The sequence below is a fragment of the Alnus glutinosa genome, chromosome 4, assembly GCF_958979055.1.
Source record: "Alnus glutinosa chromosome 4, dhAlnGlut1.1, whole genome shotgun sequence".
Taxonomy (NCBI): domain Eukaryota; kingdom Viridiplantae; phylum Streptophyta; class Magnoliopsida; order Fagales; family Betulaceae; genus Alnus; species Alnus glutinosa.
In genome coordinates, this window is record NC_084889.1 from 5425760 (window position 1) to 5441476 (window position 15717).

Here is a 15717-nt window from a genome sequence, read left to right on the forward strand (position 1 = left end):
TCACCGTTTGTCATGTACCGAAAAGAGAGAAAAAAAATATACGTATCTCCTTCAAACTATCACTCAATTGTTAATGTTTTTTAAACTACCAATTGTGTCATTGTCATTCCTCAAACTATCAAAACATATCAATGTCTCTTCTAATGACAAAAATCAGGATTAACATACCTTATTTGTGCAACCGAATCCTTCATTTGGTTCCAAATAGGCGACCAGATGCCATTTCGACTGGCATTTGTTTGTGCGGTTTGGAGAGAAAAGAGAAAAATCGAATCCTTATGCTTCATTTGTCCCTGTATGTGCGATTTGGGGAGAAAATGAAAAATTAAGGTTCATGCGATTTTGGGGGTTACGGAGAAATCAAGAAAGGGTAAATCAAATTGGGGTTAATTTTTTGTTTGGGTAATTTTCCAACTGACGTGGCACTAACATGGTTTTTAAATACACACATGGCATTGACGTTTTAGTGATGCATAATAAATATTGTTCAGTAGGAAATATGACATGACATGCTCTTAAATTATTGGACAAAAAATGAATGGAATGATTAAGAGTAATTTTTTTTTTTTTTTTTTTTTTTTTTTTTTTTTTAACATATTTACATAAAAAGAAGACGAGAGATTTAAACTAATGACCTCCGCTTCCTGAGGCATGATCCGTAACCGATTGATCTATCACGATCAAGTGTGTTTATAACTTCATAATACATGTTTTGTAAAATGATTTCGAGTTAGAGCATTCCCAATGGTTTATGTATTTTTCAATCTAGAGCTAATCAAAATCTATTTTATCTAGTTTAGCTAATGAATTTTAAATGCACTATACATCCGATTATCTATTCTTAACTCTATATTATTTTTTTATTATTTTTAATTTATTTATTTCATTATAGTATTTTTTTTTTCACGTGGGTCTCGCTTTATAACTCCACTACTTTGCACACTTTCTCTTAAATCTCCACTATAAAGGAAGAAAAAAAAAAAAAAAGAACGTGGAGTGGTGGAGGGAAAAAAGAAAAAAGCAAAGCTAAAAAAGTGGAGATAAAGAATAAAAAAAATAGATAAGTGAATAGTATAACTCTACATGTAGAGTTCCACTATTTATGGAATTAAGGAAAATCTATTATAGAGTTGGAATACATAAGCTGATGGAGTCTCTTTTTAACACTTTTATTATCTATTCTAGCTTAAAGTTACAAATAGATAATCCATTGGGAGTGCTCTTTAATCCTCATTAAACACCTTATTTTTAAACTATTTTGTTTTTGTGAAATATAAAAAAAAAATTACAGTCTCGCCTGATGGGTCAAGCCTGAAACGCTGCGTTTTGCACCTCTTGGTCCATTGTCGGATTTCTCATTCCGTGTCGCATGCCGCAGATCTGACTCGTCTCTCAAACTTCAATAGGGCTCCTAAATCCGATACAACTGCGATTCCGCTCCAGAAACACCGTCACAACCTTCATCATCAGAAGATCACAGCCGTATATTAGAGTGGACACCGAAGATGTCGTTGGTGACAGCCGTTCGTGATTACATCAACCGGATGTTGCAAGACATCTCGGGCATGAAGGTTCTCATCCTTGATTCTCACACGGTACCCCCCACTCCTCAAATCCTTCACCTGTTTGGGTTCTGAGAAATTTGAGCAAAATTATGTGGAAAACTTTACTGCAATTTACTTGTTATAAGAGAGTTCTATAAGGATTACTTAAACCGAGGGTTTGAAATTCGAGTTCCCAATTATCTTGTATAATTTCTCAGAAAATTGTACAGAGAAAATGCTTAAGATGAATATCCCATTAAGATGAATCTGAAAATGCTTCATTGTCTTGTGTATGTGCGCGCGCGTGCGTACTGATACGTTTACAAATCAAGTGGGCAATTACAGGAACAAGTGGTATCCAGCCTCACGAAAACGTTGGTGAAACCATGGAACTCTGGTGCTGGCTCTAATTTTTGTTTTTTTAGTAAACCCTTGTTGTGTGATAGATTTATACTGTGAATTGTTAACGGGCTCGTTCAATTTTCATGAGATGGACAAACTGCAATGCCCCTTTGTTGTGCCTTCAATTGGTGCTGTTTACATTTGATTTTTTGGTGTAATCTAGTATTTTTAATTTCAAATAGTTGATGAATGCCACCTTACTTGTTAGATTTGGATTGGCCCTAGTGGATTAAACAGTAAAGATGAATGTGGGTTTGATGAGTGTGCATTTTGGTTGATGATTTGCAGGTAAGTACAGTTAGTGTTGCGTATTCACAGTCCGAGCTTCTTCAGAAAGAAGTCTTCTTGGTAGAGTTGGTAGATTCCATTTCCAAGTCAAAAGAATCAATGTCGCATCTCAAGGCGGTTTTCTTCCTACGACCCACGTCAGAGAATATCCAACGTTTGCGGCGCCAGCTAGCTAGTCCTAGATTTGGAGAGTACCACCTATGTAAGTTTTTAAATTTTGAGAGAAGTTACAGAAGTTGTATTTGAAATTCTCAAGGTTTTGCCAATGGTTATTGGCTTTTGATTAAAGAGCTATTTTTTATGCCAATTCTGGTACAGTTTTTTCCAACCTATTGAAGGATACACAGATTCATAATTTAGCTGATTCAGATGAACAGGAAGTTGTCCAACAAGTTCAGGTAACTTTTTTATTGACCAATACTGTACTGCTAACTTATCAAAAAAAAAAAAAAAAATCAAAATACTGTACTGCTTAAGTGAAAATTTCCTTTGCGGTTCACCTTTTTCCTTTTTATTATTTCATTTTAGGTGCTCCGAGTTTAGTTCAACTGAAATTAGGAAATCTATCATGGATTCATAGTTACCTTCAAGAGAACTGGAAGAACAATGAAAAATAAAAAATAAAAATCTAGGGTAAGCTTACAGTATAATTATGATGCTATTGTCATGGACTTGCATATGTTGGGTTGGTTTGAGCATAATCACTGCATGGATATTTGTTTAGTTTAGCTGTCCAATTCATGCTTTGATGCATGAGTAGATGTTTTTTCATTTGACATGGTTGTTAGTCACCTCATATTAAATTCAATTTTAGATATTAAAATTGTCATGATCTTGCAGGAATTCTATGCGGACTTTGTGGCAATTGATCCTTACCATTTCACTTTGAATGTGCCATCAAATCACCTTTATATTCTCCCAGCAGTTGTAGATCCTCCGAGTTTGCAGAACTTCTGTGACCGAGTTGTTGATGGTATTGCAGCTGTTTTCTTAGCATTCAAAAGACGACCTATTATTCGATATCAAAGGACCTCGGATATTGCAAAGAGGATAGCACAGGAAACAGCAGTAAGTAAAGTGAACTGCAAGAAGTTATCGGACAAGTTGGATATGAATTTTGCACATTATGTATTTAAAACCTAATCTATATACTTTTTGGGGTGTTACAGAAGCTGATGTACCAGCAGGAAAGTGGACTTTTTGATTTCAGGCGAACGGAAGTTTCTCCGTTGTTGTTGGTAATTGATAGGAGGGATGATCCTCTGACCCCATTGCTGAATCAATGGACGTATCAGGTATTTTTGCTTGTGGCTATAATTTTTCCAGTTTTTTTTACAAGAAATGCCTCTATTATTTTGATAACATGGATGGTTTTAACATTTCTGCAACTCATTTATCATGTCATGTTCTATAGGCAATGGTTCATGAGTTGATAGGAATTCAAGACAACAAGGTGGATTTGAGAAGCACTGGCAAATTTCCGACGGATCAACAGGTTGAGCTGAATTTCTCTTTTATAGTGCACATTTTTATTTTTATATTTTGTATTGCTTAGAAAATGATATTTGTTCAATCTTGCTTATAGGAGGTTGTGTTGTCATCAGAACAAGATTCCTTTTTCAAAGCTAACATGTATGAGAATTTTGGAGATATTGGAATGAATATCAAGCGATTGGTGGATGAATTTCAGCAGATTGCAAAAAGTAATCAGAACATCCAGACAATAGGTTTGTATGAGGCTTGATAATTTCAGCAGCAAGATATTTCTTTACTAAATTAACCTTAGCCGTGGTGGCTTGAGATATAACAATGGATCATTCCAATTGTTTTGAATTTCTGCAGAAGACATGGCCAAATTTGTTGACAATTACCCTGAATACAAAAAAATGCAAGGAAATGTTTCAAAGCACGTGACATTGGTCACAGAAATGAGCAAGATAGTTGAAGAGCGGAAACTCATGTTAGTTTCACAAACAGAACAGGAGCTGGCTTGCAATGGTGGTCAAGTTGCTGCTTTTGAGGTAGTGTGTGGTGGATTCCTTAGTGTTTTCTCTTTAAAGGTTTTCTCTAAATTTTGTTTATATTGACTTCATGTTTAGCCATGGTCCTAGTAAGATATACATTTTCTTAGATAATCGTTTTATAAAATTAATTTTTTTTATAACTGTTGTAAATTCGCTCAAAGTGCATAGGGGCGCAATCGTAGTACATATGAAGTACACAAGAGAACTCCTAAAGTATAGAAAAAGAATAGCAAAATTCCAAAAACTCAAAAAAGTTAGAAACAGGCAAACTATTCCATTCTTCTCTCCATGTTTAAAGGGATTATAACCTCATCTTCTTCATCTCTAACAATCCATTTTCACGATCTTTAAAGCTTCTTGCGTTCCGCTCTCTCCAAAGACACCATTGTGTTTGATAAAATCATTTAAACATGCATGAGTACAAATTCCACGTTTGCGATTCCATTTCAATCAGTTGCGATATGTTGCTGAAATGATTACCGATATATGATCATGAATCAAGTGCAAGGAGTTAATAATCTTTGTAAAGGAGGCTGCAAACATGGATGTTTGATCTGGAGGCATTTTTTGTGTGCATGCATGGATGTATCAACATGCATAGATATGAAGAGAGATTTAGATGGGTTATGCTTTTAACTCAATGTTCAAATATGGTGGTAATATGAATTTACAAATTGTTTTTTTTAAACAATGTACAAAAATTGCTGGTGAGAGAAGCTTTTAGTTTTGCATTTTGGAACTAATGGTCACACCAACCATGGTTCAACTCAATTCATTACTGAATTGTTGGGGAGTTAATGGCGCAATGTTCAAACTAATAATATTGTGTGCAAGAAGATTAATTGACAAGTTCTTAGAGAGTCCAACAGTCGAGGTCGTTATGTAATTTGAGAACTTAAATTTCAAAGAGGCAGTTCATAGGATATGCTGTTTGTTTCCAATTAGTGTCCGTTGATAAGACTAAGAATGTAAGGCCTGACTTAAGTAATGAATGATCTAGTGAAATTCAACTGCAGTTGGAAATTCCTTTGTTCTAGTGGTGGAAACTTTTGAGTGAGTGTGAACTATTATGGACATAGAGCACAATCATGATGTTTGTGAATTGTGTTAAACCTTAATGAGTCCTTGTTTACGTTAATAAGTATGAGATGAGATGAATTAGGCTAGCTCAATTGGTGGTTGGCTTTATTTTGAGGATGAGGCACTGTTTGTTTTGACGTAAAAAGTTTTTGAGAAAATGTTTTCCTCATTTCGAGTGTTTGTGGTCGATGTAAAATTTTGGTCAACGTAAGTTATTTTCAAGTCAACGCAATTCATCTTATCAAATTTAGGAAAACGACGTACATTTTTTAAAATATGAACTGTTTTCCCCATAATGCTAAGACGCTCCCCCTCCCCCCTTGGGTGAACCCCTTGCACCACCTACACCATCCACCCACCCCTGAAACCTCCACCCTTCCCCAAAGCCTCCTTCCTCTGCCAACACCACCACCCTCCGCCTGTACCATCACCCTCCTCCCTTGGCAACCCCCCCAAGCCATGAATTTTTCAATATTGTCTTTCTTGAGAAATTGGGTGATTCACAGTGGTTTTGGACGAATGGGTGGTGATTGTGTGTAAATGATTTTCATGCCAAACAAACACCTGAAATATTTTTCCGAGATCTTTTTTTGGGTTTGCACCAAATAATGGAGAACAATTAGATTTCCTTGAAAATATTTTTGGTAAAAAATATTCCCTCAAAAAGTTTTACGTCAAAGTAAATGGAGCCCCAGTGTTGGAAGATTATGTTTCCTACATGATTCTTTAATTATAGAAGAAGAGGTTAAAGTCAACTATATTTCCTCACCATGGATGGTGGATGACCATATTGCGAAGGGTTTTTTTATGGAGGGGTTCAGAAATAACATTGATTCAGTAGGATCAAAAAGCACCTAGGTGTTACAAATATGCGGTTATTAAAAGTCCAGTTGGGACTTTAATCAGGGCAAGATTTTTAAGTGGCCTAGACCTCAATGATTCAACATAGGTGAAGTTATATAAAAATGAGAGTTGTTGAGCCCAATGGATGGTAAGCAAAAAGGTGTTGTCCTGTTGGTGGTTGCACAGTTTTTTATTAGTATGCTCAGGATTGTTGTAAATATAAGTTGCTAATTGATTTACTGGGTGCATGAACTTGGGGTGTGCTCATCCCTACAAAATCATGTCCAGTGCATGCTTATGTAATGGATCATTTAAACAAATTGACTGCTAGTACTGACATCCAAAACATAAAAATCATATGCAAAAATGACATGAGTACCTTTCATTTGTATTGCTTTATCCTCTTACTGGACTCACCTAAAGGCACCACTGCACCAAAAATTAAAAGAAGTGTCCTTTAACCTCCCTTGGAGTTTAGACCAATGGATAACCCAATAAACTGTGGTCTGATAAGCTTTTTTTCTTTTTTCTTTTTGATAAGTAAGAAGACTTTATTAATGAAAGCGTAAGGCGCTCCTACGTACACAGGAACAACCAAAGCTAACCCGCAAAAACCCAACAGAAACAACAAAACCCAAACCCCTGAAACCGAAGAAAAACCCCAAAACAAACTACAATAGAACCGAAGTAAGATACTAAACAACCCACCACCCACCAAAGCACACAAACCTACATCATGTGTGCCTTGCCTTTCTTACTCTTAGAAGGATCTTTCGCAACACCATAATTGATGGAACTATGCAAATTAAGTAGCTCCCTTTTTCCTTTAGACTTTTGGCGCGCAATCATTTTCTCCCGCTGAAAATCTTCTTCCATGGCATCCCTAATTGCCAAGGCCTCCTCCCCAAAAGCCCTTTCCAATGCCCAATCCAAGGGCAATCCCTCCCAATAATCATCTTCCTCCTCCCAAACTACAGTCTGATAAGCTGCAAGTACAACCACAGATAGGGTTCACCTTTGGTTTATTTTGTACCAATTAATTTGAAGATTTTAAAAAGTAAGTGCTAGGCATTCTGGAGAGTTTCTATTTTCAAGTGTTTTTGTCAACTTGTGTCTATTTCGTGTCCAAGTCTATTGGAAAAAATCGCCTCCTACTTTTAAGCTCTCCACAAGTTTTCGATTTGCTCTCATTGAATTTTTAGGGTGTAAAGCTAGCCTTCGAAACCAACAAAACCTAGGTTTACCCACAGTATTATAATTAGCTTGTGCAAAGTCAGTTACAAGAATATTATCAACCAAGTGGATAAAGCTTTGTTTAATATGTGTTGAGGCTTCAAAGTTAGTTTTATGTCGTTGAACTTATGTTTTCATGTTGTCTTACTGACACCCTTGAGTTATCCCACCCATGTTGATACTACATGACTTGTGTAAAAGGGCATTGCTTCAGAATAGTGGAAAGGTTTTGGAAAAATAGACCAATCTGAAACTTGGACATGTATCCATGCCCAACAACCGTACCCAAGTCCTTGCAACATCCTTCATTTACTTGTTTGTGGTATTTTTCTCCCTACTTTGAATATGCAGGTTTTTGGACTATTACATGGGACAAGTATGCATGTTGATTACAGTTATGTGTATAACTGTAAGAGTTACCAATGTTCAAATCTGAGAAGACATGCATATAAGTGAGCAGTCAAAGGGTCCAACTTTTCCTCACTTTTACTCTAGAGCAAAATAATGTGTCTGTCTAACATTTTGTGTTCAAGAATACTTATTTAAAGTTAACATTGTGACAAAGCTCCTTTTCTAGATTTACATTTTTCTCACTGTAACTTACAGCATTGTACAGTGATTGTTGGTTGAACTTTGGTGACTGCATATAAGAGTTATATGATCTTCCTGTGTACCTGGGTTTTGCTTTGCACTTTTAATAGTTAATAATATTTTGATTACTTACTAAGAGAGAGAGAGAGAGAGAGAGAGAGATGTAATCTTCAAGTCTAAGAAAATAGCTCCCCCCCCCCCCCCCCCCCGCGGGTCTCTCCTTACAGGATACAAGAGTACTTGACTCACATTTAAAATTAATAATGTTGGGAAGTCCTTTTCTAAATTTACATTTTTGTCACTATAACTTTCATCATCATTGTACATTTTACATATACAGCCTCACTACTTATAAAAAAAAAACATATACAGCCTAACTATTAAAAGGGCAAAAAAAAAATGCAAAAGCTTGAGATAATAGAGAGGCCAGCAAAATGTTATGGGAACGAATTGAGAGAGAGATTGATCAAAGAACATGGTACATGTATCATACACTAGTGTCTTCTGGTTGGAGATTATCAACAGTAATTATGCAAGTATAGAATATGATAAAATTAAAAGCCAACACTGTTTAGAGAGATTTTAAAATCTAAATGTGTCAATGTGGAATTTAAAAGAAGACTGAAAAAGAAAAAAAGCTGGAGAGGGGTGTTCCTTAATGTTAATTTCTTTTGATTAGGTTCCTTAATGTTTCATGGGGGATTGGAAGTATATTGATATATGGAATTAACACAAGAATGTCATATCAGAAAAAAGAAAATGCGTATGCAAGAAAAGGATATATGTTTTATTCTATCTAATTCACATTTCTATGTTACTAGATTGTAATGCTATTTGGTCTTCAGAATTATTGTTTCTATCAGTATCATGTTTTGCGCCAGTCAAGTTACTATCTCAAACAAAATGTTCATTTACTGATATTGACTTTGAAATGGTACCCAAGTATATTATCTATGCTTGAAACTAGAGTCAGAAATATATGGTATAAGGTTCGACTGTTGAGCAATGACCTTCTTTCCTTTCAAACTTTTATGCAGGCAGTGACAAATCTTTTAAACAATGAAAGTATATCTGATATTGATCGTTTACGCTTGGTGATGCTTTATGCTTTGCGCTACGAGAAGGAAAGCCCTGTTCAATTGATGCAGCTTTTTAATAAACTGGCTTCTCGGTCTGCCAAGTACAAACCAGGGGTAAAATAACCGAACCAGTATTTCTTTTCTGCATACTTTGACTTTTGAGTAGAGCAGTAAATATGTTGAACGTTGTTTTCCTTGGTAGTGGCTAGGTGATTCACTGGTTTTGATAAATTGACCATCATTCTATGACAGCTTGTCCAGTTCCTCTTGAAGCAAGCGGGTGTTGATAAGCGAACTGGGGATCTTTATGGGAATCGAGATTTTCTGAATATTGCTCGTAACATGGCTCGCGGACTGAAGGTTTGTCAGGAAATAGTGTAATTGCTGCTTGAGGATGTGGTTAGATGCTTATACATCATTTTCCCTCATTCTGTAGGGCGTTGAGAATGTGTACACTCAGCACCAACCACTGTTGTTCCAAACCATGGAAAGCATTATCAAGGGACGGATGAGAGATGTAGACTACCCATATGTTGGCAATCATTTTCAGCAGGGCAGGTTTGTAGCCAAAATAACTGTTTCTTCCCAGCATGGTTGAGTCTCTTGCAAGTTTTGGAATGTGGCATGGTCTCTTTCCTAATCTTTCGGTTACGGCAGTGTCCTTACAGGAGGCCTCTGGTAGTAAAGTTGCTGAATTTTGACTTTTGCTGCTAGTTTTGGGGGATTAGATGGTGGACTGAAATTAATATTGAGCTGCTGAAGTATATATATATATGGTCGAGAAATAGAGTCAAGATAATAGTAGTTATGTAACTAAATTTACTATTTAAGAATGAGAATAATTTTAGGAAGTACCCCCCCTCATAAAAAAGCAAGCTTCTAAAATAACTCGATGCTCCCAGCAGATATATGAGATGATAAATTCAAACTCTTAGCACTTGTTGAAAGAAGGTATGTAGGTTCCTAGATGGCTCATTTGAAGCAAACTGAATTGTAATGTTATGTTTATTAAATTGTATCAACATGTTTTAGGGAAGGTTACATACTTGGGGTGGATCACTAATTGAGGCATTTCATGTCTTTGGGAGTTTGACCTCGTGCTCATTTTGGGCGTTGATGCTTCACCTTGACTCTTGCTACATATGGTGCCTCGAGTGGTCTTATAACGACATAAGAAAAGCGCTAGCCACTTATGCGCTATCACTCTAAACGGACTAATTAAGTTAAAATTGGAGCTCTCTAGAATCACTTATAAAGTCAAGTCTCAGCTAGTTTTTATGTGGAACTTAGCACCCACAAACACCTTTATAATCCACTAACTTAATGTGGGCAATTTAACTTCTTAATGTTAGACTAATTTTTTGGGATGTCAGAGGTCTTAGTGGGGAACTTTATACAAGACTGGTGCCATAGCAGATTTCGCAATATTTGTAGTTTATTAATGAAGTGACTTGTGGATCTTGGCTTTGTGGATAAAATATGAGCTAACTGAGGTGGCTGTGCTCCCTCAGTTTGTTGAAGGCAGTACTGAAGCCATCCAGCCTACCCCAAAAACTAGGCTTTTAGTTTCTCTGGTGACAACTATTAGCCGATCACTATTTTCTGAACTGATTCCCATACTCGTAGATGTTTTTTTGATAAGTATTCAATTTCATTAAAAACGGTGCACCGTAAGTACACGAGATATGTAAGAAAAATGCCAAATAAACGTGATGAAGTTTTTATTTTATTTTATTTTTATGTTTAAAGAAAAAATTAAAAATATTGTGGTGTTTTGGAAAATGCTATTCTATTTCTCCAGGGATAGCTATTTCTCAATTTTTTTAGAGGAATAGGTAATGATGCACAACCAAATAATAGAATAGCTATTCCATTCTTGTCTAACATGTCCTTAATTTGAAATTGGATTTATATGCCCCTGATGACAACTTCACTCCCAAGTTTCTCTACCATTTTACTCAAAAGTTCTTCTATCACCCAGACATGAGTTTATATTTGAGATGATCTTTGATTGTTGAAGTGATAATTATGATATTCAAATAAGATAACAAAAAATTGCACAAGGTTTTTGGTAATATTGTTTGAATGACATGCACTTTATCTTTAAGCAGGCCCCAGGAAGTAGTCATATTCATTGTTGGAGGGACAACATATGAAGAGTCACGTTCTGTTGCTCTACAAAATGCCAGCAATTCTGGAATTCGTTTTGTACTTGGTGGTTCTGTGGTTCTGAATTCTAAGAGGTATGTTTCCGAATCATCAATTCCATTTTGATGGAGGTACGTATGTAATAGGCATAACAGAAGTTCGCTATTGCTTTGCTCACTGTGCTTCATGCTTGGTGCAGTAGCATTAAATTTAGATTCTAATTTATATGGCCCGCATCTTTCTTGCATGAGTTGCAAAATTGATATAGGTGTTGTAGGTTAGCTTGCATCAAGTTGTTTCAACTCTTTGTGAAACTCTGTTCTGCTTGGGGATTTGGATTTGGCATTATCATCCCCTGTGGGTTGCATCCATTCTATGGCTTCTGGCTTCTACAAGTTTTAGAAGTAGCCAAAATTTTAAAGTTCCATATCCTGACCAAGCATGTAGAACGGAGGGTTGTTATAAGTAGACAGCTAACATATAAATTTAGTCACACCCTATAGAAAATAAATCCGAATACAAATATTCCTAAATTTAGACTAGGATTCGATTTGGTTATATGGTGATGAGTTGCGGCTGGTTTAGTCAATTGGAGCCTACTTACGTGGAACTATCCTTTACACAATACATTTCTCTGATCCAGTCATTTTGGCCGAAATGCAGATTTCTGAAGGACTTGGAAGAAGCTCAGAGGATAGCTCGTCCTAGCACTACTGTGCTTTGAAGCCTGCCATGCGTCTTGAGAGTCAGTTGGGTAATTATTTGCGGCTTTATACCGGGATTTTGACTTAGTGACTGGCAGTGGTAAGATTGTTTATGAATATTGGAAATAGGAGCTTGATGAGGGCTCATCGGAATCATACCACTTTTCCTGCACAAGACACATTCAATATTAACCAATTTGCATAGGAATGATAGCTGAATAGGTTTTAAGAAGACTAAAATCGTTGACAAAAATGGACCCCCCCTCCCCCCACAAAAAAAAAAAAAAAAAAGAAGAGAAATTAGAGAGCATAACAGGAAAGAAAGTGATTCATGGGAACCAATTTTAAACTTTGGCAAAAAAAAAAATTGTAAAAATAATATACAAAAAGTTACTTTAATTTTTGTGTACATGCTTGTTGATATATCCATTTGTAGTTATATATATTGTGAAAAGTAACAATTGAGGATATAGTTGAGCTGTGGATTTTATTTTTACTTTGGCAATCAATGATCTGGTTACACGGGAAGTTTTTTTGAATATTGTGTGTATATAAACCAGGTACTGAAATTCTTTGCCATTTGGGATGTTACATACACTTTGATCGGGAAATCATATTTTATTTTTGCTGGTTGCAGTGGATCATACTCCTGCTCATTTTGATTGGCATTGTTCCAATTTTGTCAATTCATTCCTGACCATCCAAATTTTGTGAATGAAGCTAGCCAAATTTCATTAACTTTGCTTGCTTTTCCTGTATGCAACACCTCACGGTAGAAAATCTTCGTATTACCATGTGGCTAGTGTACTACACTTAGCCAACATGGCCCATTGGGCCCAAAACCCATCTAAGACTTGTCACTTAATTACTTAATAAAATTTGAATCAAACAATCTCCCAACTCCCAAGCATGTGTTTGGATAGAAACTTTCTAAGTTTAATCAAAGCTTTTTCTTGATGCAATTTATGAGAAATACTTAATTTCTTGAAATAGTTTTAACTCCACCTAAAGGACTATTGCTTCTAAATGTTTTAAGACTTGAAAGAAAAAATTTATATGAGGTTTTTGGCCATAAAAGTTTCTGACCTAACCCAAATCCATGCTCATGACTCATTTTAAAATTTTCATATCATTTAACAACTATGAACTTTAGATATGAAATTCCAAATAAAAAACCCTTATTAAAGAGGTCAATGTGAAGCTCTCAATTTTAAAGGACAAATATTTTCTAGAAAAATGAACATATTTGGTAAATATAGACTTAAATGTGTTTTGAGGTCATAGAACTATCATCTTATTAAATTATGCATTTTGACTACTAAATGACTTCTTCTTCTTTTTTTTTTTTTCTTTTTTTTTTTCTTTCTTTCTTTTTTTTTTTTTTTTTTTTTTTTTTTTTTTTTTTTTTTTTTTTTTTTTTTTTTTTTTTTGCATTAAAACATCGTGATGTTCATATATTCATATACTTGGCTATTTACAAAACCCATAGTCTTCTACGATAAAAGTCAAAGTATTTTAAGAAAGAAGATGCATATGTTAGGTAGGTTTAGCTATTACGCAAGTTTTTTTTTTATGACTTTTTCTTTTCCTTTCTATTCAAATGAAGAAATGGTATCTTATGACTTTATTTGATAAGGCTTTACCAAGTCCTTTTTAAGGGTAAAGATGCGTAAAATAAAAAATTTGAAACAAATTTTTTATTAACTTTTGTGCCTTCAAAAAATCAGGCGTCATGGTGCCTTGGTAAAAATTTAGCTTAGGAAAAAAAAAAAAAAAAAAAAAAAACTTGGTAAAAACTTAAGTCATAACTTTAATTTCCTTTAATTTTCATTTAAAAAAAAAAAAAAAAATTTGTGCATAAGCTAAAGGTTGTCTAATACAACTTATTGAAAAAGTAATTTTTGAAATTTTTTGAACAAAAGGTGCTTTTTTAAAAACAAACACCCTCCCCAATTTTCGAAAAAACTCTTTTAATTTAAGAATATTAAAGAAAACGCTTTTGAACAACATGCATATGTACCAAACGCCCGAAATCTCTTTTAATTTAAAAACATGTCTTTTGACTTAGAAATTATATACCTACCAAAACTCTAATTATATAATGAGATATTCTATGTTGACTTTGTAAAAGCACAACTCATTATTATTTTTGTTTTTACTTGATCATTATACCACAAAAATTGAAAAAAAAAAAAAAAAAAACTAAAATCTTCGGATACAAAAATTATCCTAAAACTCATTGTGGTAGACCTTTTTGTATCATCTCTCTCTAATTTCATCTATTTTTCTAATAGAATCTCTATAGAATTGTAATTTCATCCCTTACATTAAAAAATAAAAAGTGTGGCCACAATTCCCCTATAAGGGGCAGCCACCCCTACAAGATGAGGGTGGCCACACTTTCCTTACGAGGAACGGCCTTCCCATCACTCATCAGATGTGAGTGCTTGGCGCCTTGGCCACCCTTATGTGAAGGAAGGCCACCTTCACTGCATGAGAGAAAACCTCCTCCCCTATTAGGGGAGCCCCTAAAAAAAAAAAAAAAAAAATTAAATAAATCAAATTAATATTAACCTACTTAATTTTATATTCATATTTCAATATGTTCGGTAGTTCACCCACGATCCTAATAGGGTCGGTTGTCACCTTAATTGAGAGGAAAAAAAAAAGGAAACGACGTAAAAGGCTTTTTTTTTTTCTTCGGTAGCAAGTAAAACCTGCGCGCACCCTTACCGTCATCTGCCTGGAGCCACCCAATATGCACAATTCACAGTCACAGACGTACATCGATCATACACATAGACAGAGAGAGAGAGAGAGAGATGTGACTAAATTTGATTGCATATTGGAGAATCATGCAAATGGGCAAAATGTAGGCAAGCAAAATCTGGCTAGTTTTCACATCATGGAAATGGGAAAGAAATAGGGAAGCAGAACCTGCAAAGTTACACGTCTCACCGGCGCCTTTCCGACATTTGGAATGATGAAACCCCCGCTTAGAAACTTGTCTGATCAGAGGAAGCAAGGAGTTGAGGGTAAGTACCAATGAATGGTAGAGCCGTAGAGGCAGAGGCCCCCCACCATTAACAATACCAACCCACCACCCCATTAATGGTAAACATTAAAGAGTTCCCATCATTTCTATCTTCTACGCGTCCAATCCGGATCCTAATATAGACAAAATGGGTTTTCATATTGAATTCGGATTGAGTATTACTTCCATCACCTGCTGCTACTAAAAGTGAGGCTAGAAGATTAGACATGAATTTTCACATTGAAGAGTGTACCTAACTCCCCCCCTCTCTCTCTCTCTCTGATCATCCCCTCATGCTTTTTGTTGCACACAGAGAGAGAGAGAGAGAGAGAGGCCTGAGTCTGACTGACTAAGATTGCGTACTCAAGTATGATGCAAAAGCTTAAAACCTGCCAAGATTTCACATCATATACCAGCACCTCGGGGATTTCAAATGATGAAAGCCTCTTATAACACGCGTCTGATAACAGGAACCAGCACCCCATTGATGATAACAGGAACCAGCACCCCATTGATGACAAGTTTTAAAAGATTCCAATTATTTGCCTCCAATCTAATCCTAGATTAGACAAAAATGGGTTTTCGAGTTGAATTTTCGTTGCTATTTTAGGTACTACTTTAGCTGCTGCGCGCTGGAAGTGATCGAGGACGGTGAAGACCCCATGAATTTTCTCAAAACTCTCTCGGATTCCCTGGTTTGTTTTGTCGCAGATCGACCATGTGAACAGTGGTAGTAAATAAATATCC

General features: G+C 35.6%; 1 protein-coding gene across 2 annotated transcripts; it reads left to right on the top strand.

Annotated features, from left to right (window-relative positions):
- The first annotated feature begins 1307 nt into the window (after positions 1–1307).
- On the top strand, positions 1308–12565 carry LOC133866711 (vacuolar protein sorting-associated protein 45 homolog). Of its 2 annotated transcripts, none has more exons than XM_062303330.1 (13): positions 1308–1595; positions 2235–2436; positions 2553–2632; positions 3075–3302; positions 3404–3529; positions 3649–3729; positions 3820–3961; positions 4077–4255; positions 9043–9198; positions 9337–9444; positions 9521–9642; positions 11196–11327; positions 11896–12565. In XM_062303330.1, exons 1-13 carry the CDS (start codon positions 1506–1508, stop codon positions 11954–11956), a joined length of 1707 nt encoding a protein of 568 aa, XP_062159314.1. In that variant the 5' UTR covers positions 1308–1505; the 3' UTR covers positions 11957–12565. The 2 variants fall into 2 exon arrangements, with proteins under 2 accessions (XP_062159314.1, XP_062159315.1); XM_062303331.1 differs by lacking the exon at positions 1308–1595 and adding an exon at positions 1904–1941.
- The last annotated feature ends 3152 nt before the right edge of the window (positions 12566–15717 follow it).

Excerpts from the sequence above, each read along its gene's own strand:
- LOC133866711 (XM_062303330.1), top strand. The coding sequence starts at position 1,506 with ATGTCGTTGGTGACAGCCGTTCGTGATTACATCAACCGGATGTTGCAA. Across the intron at positions 2,437-2,552 it reads ATTTGGAGAGTACCACCTAT|TTTTTTCCAACCTATTGAAG; the intron begins GTAAGTTTTTAA and ends ATTCTGGTACAG. Across the intron at positions 3,530-3,648 it reads TGAATCAATGGACGTATCAG|GCAATGGTTCATGAGTTGAT; the intron begins GTATTTTTGCTT and ends CATGTTCTATAG.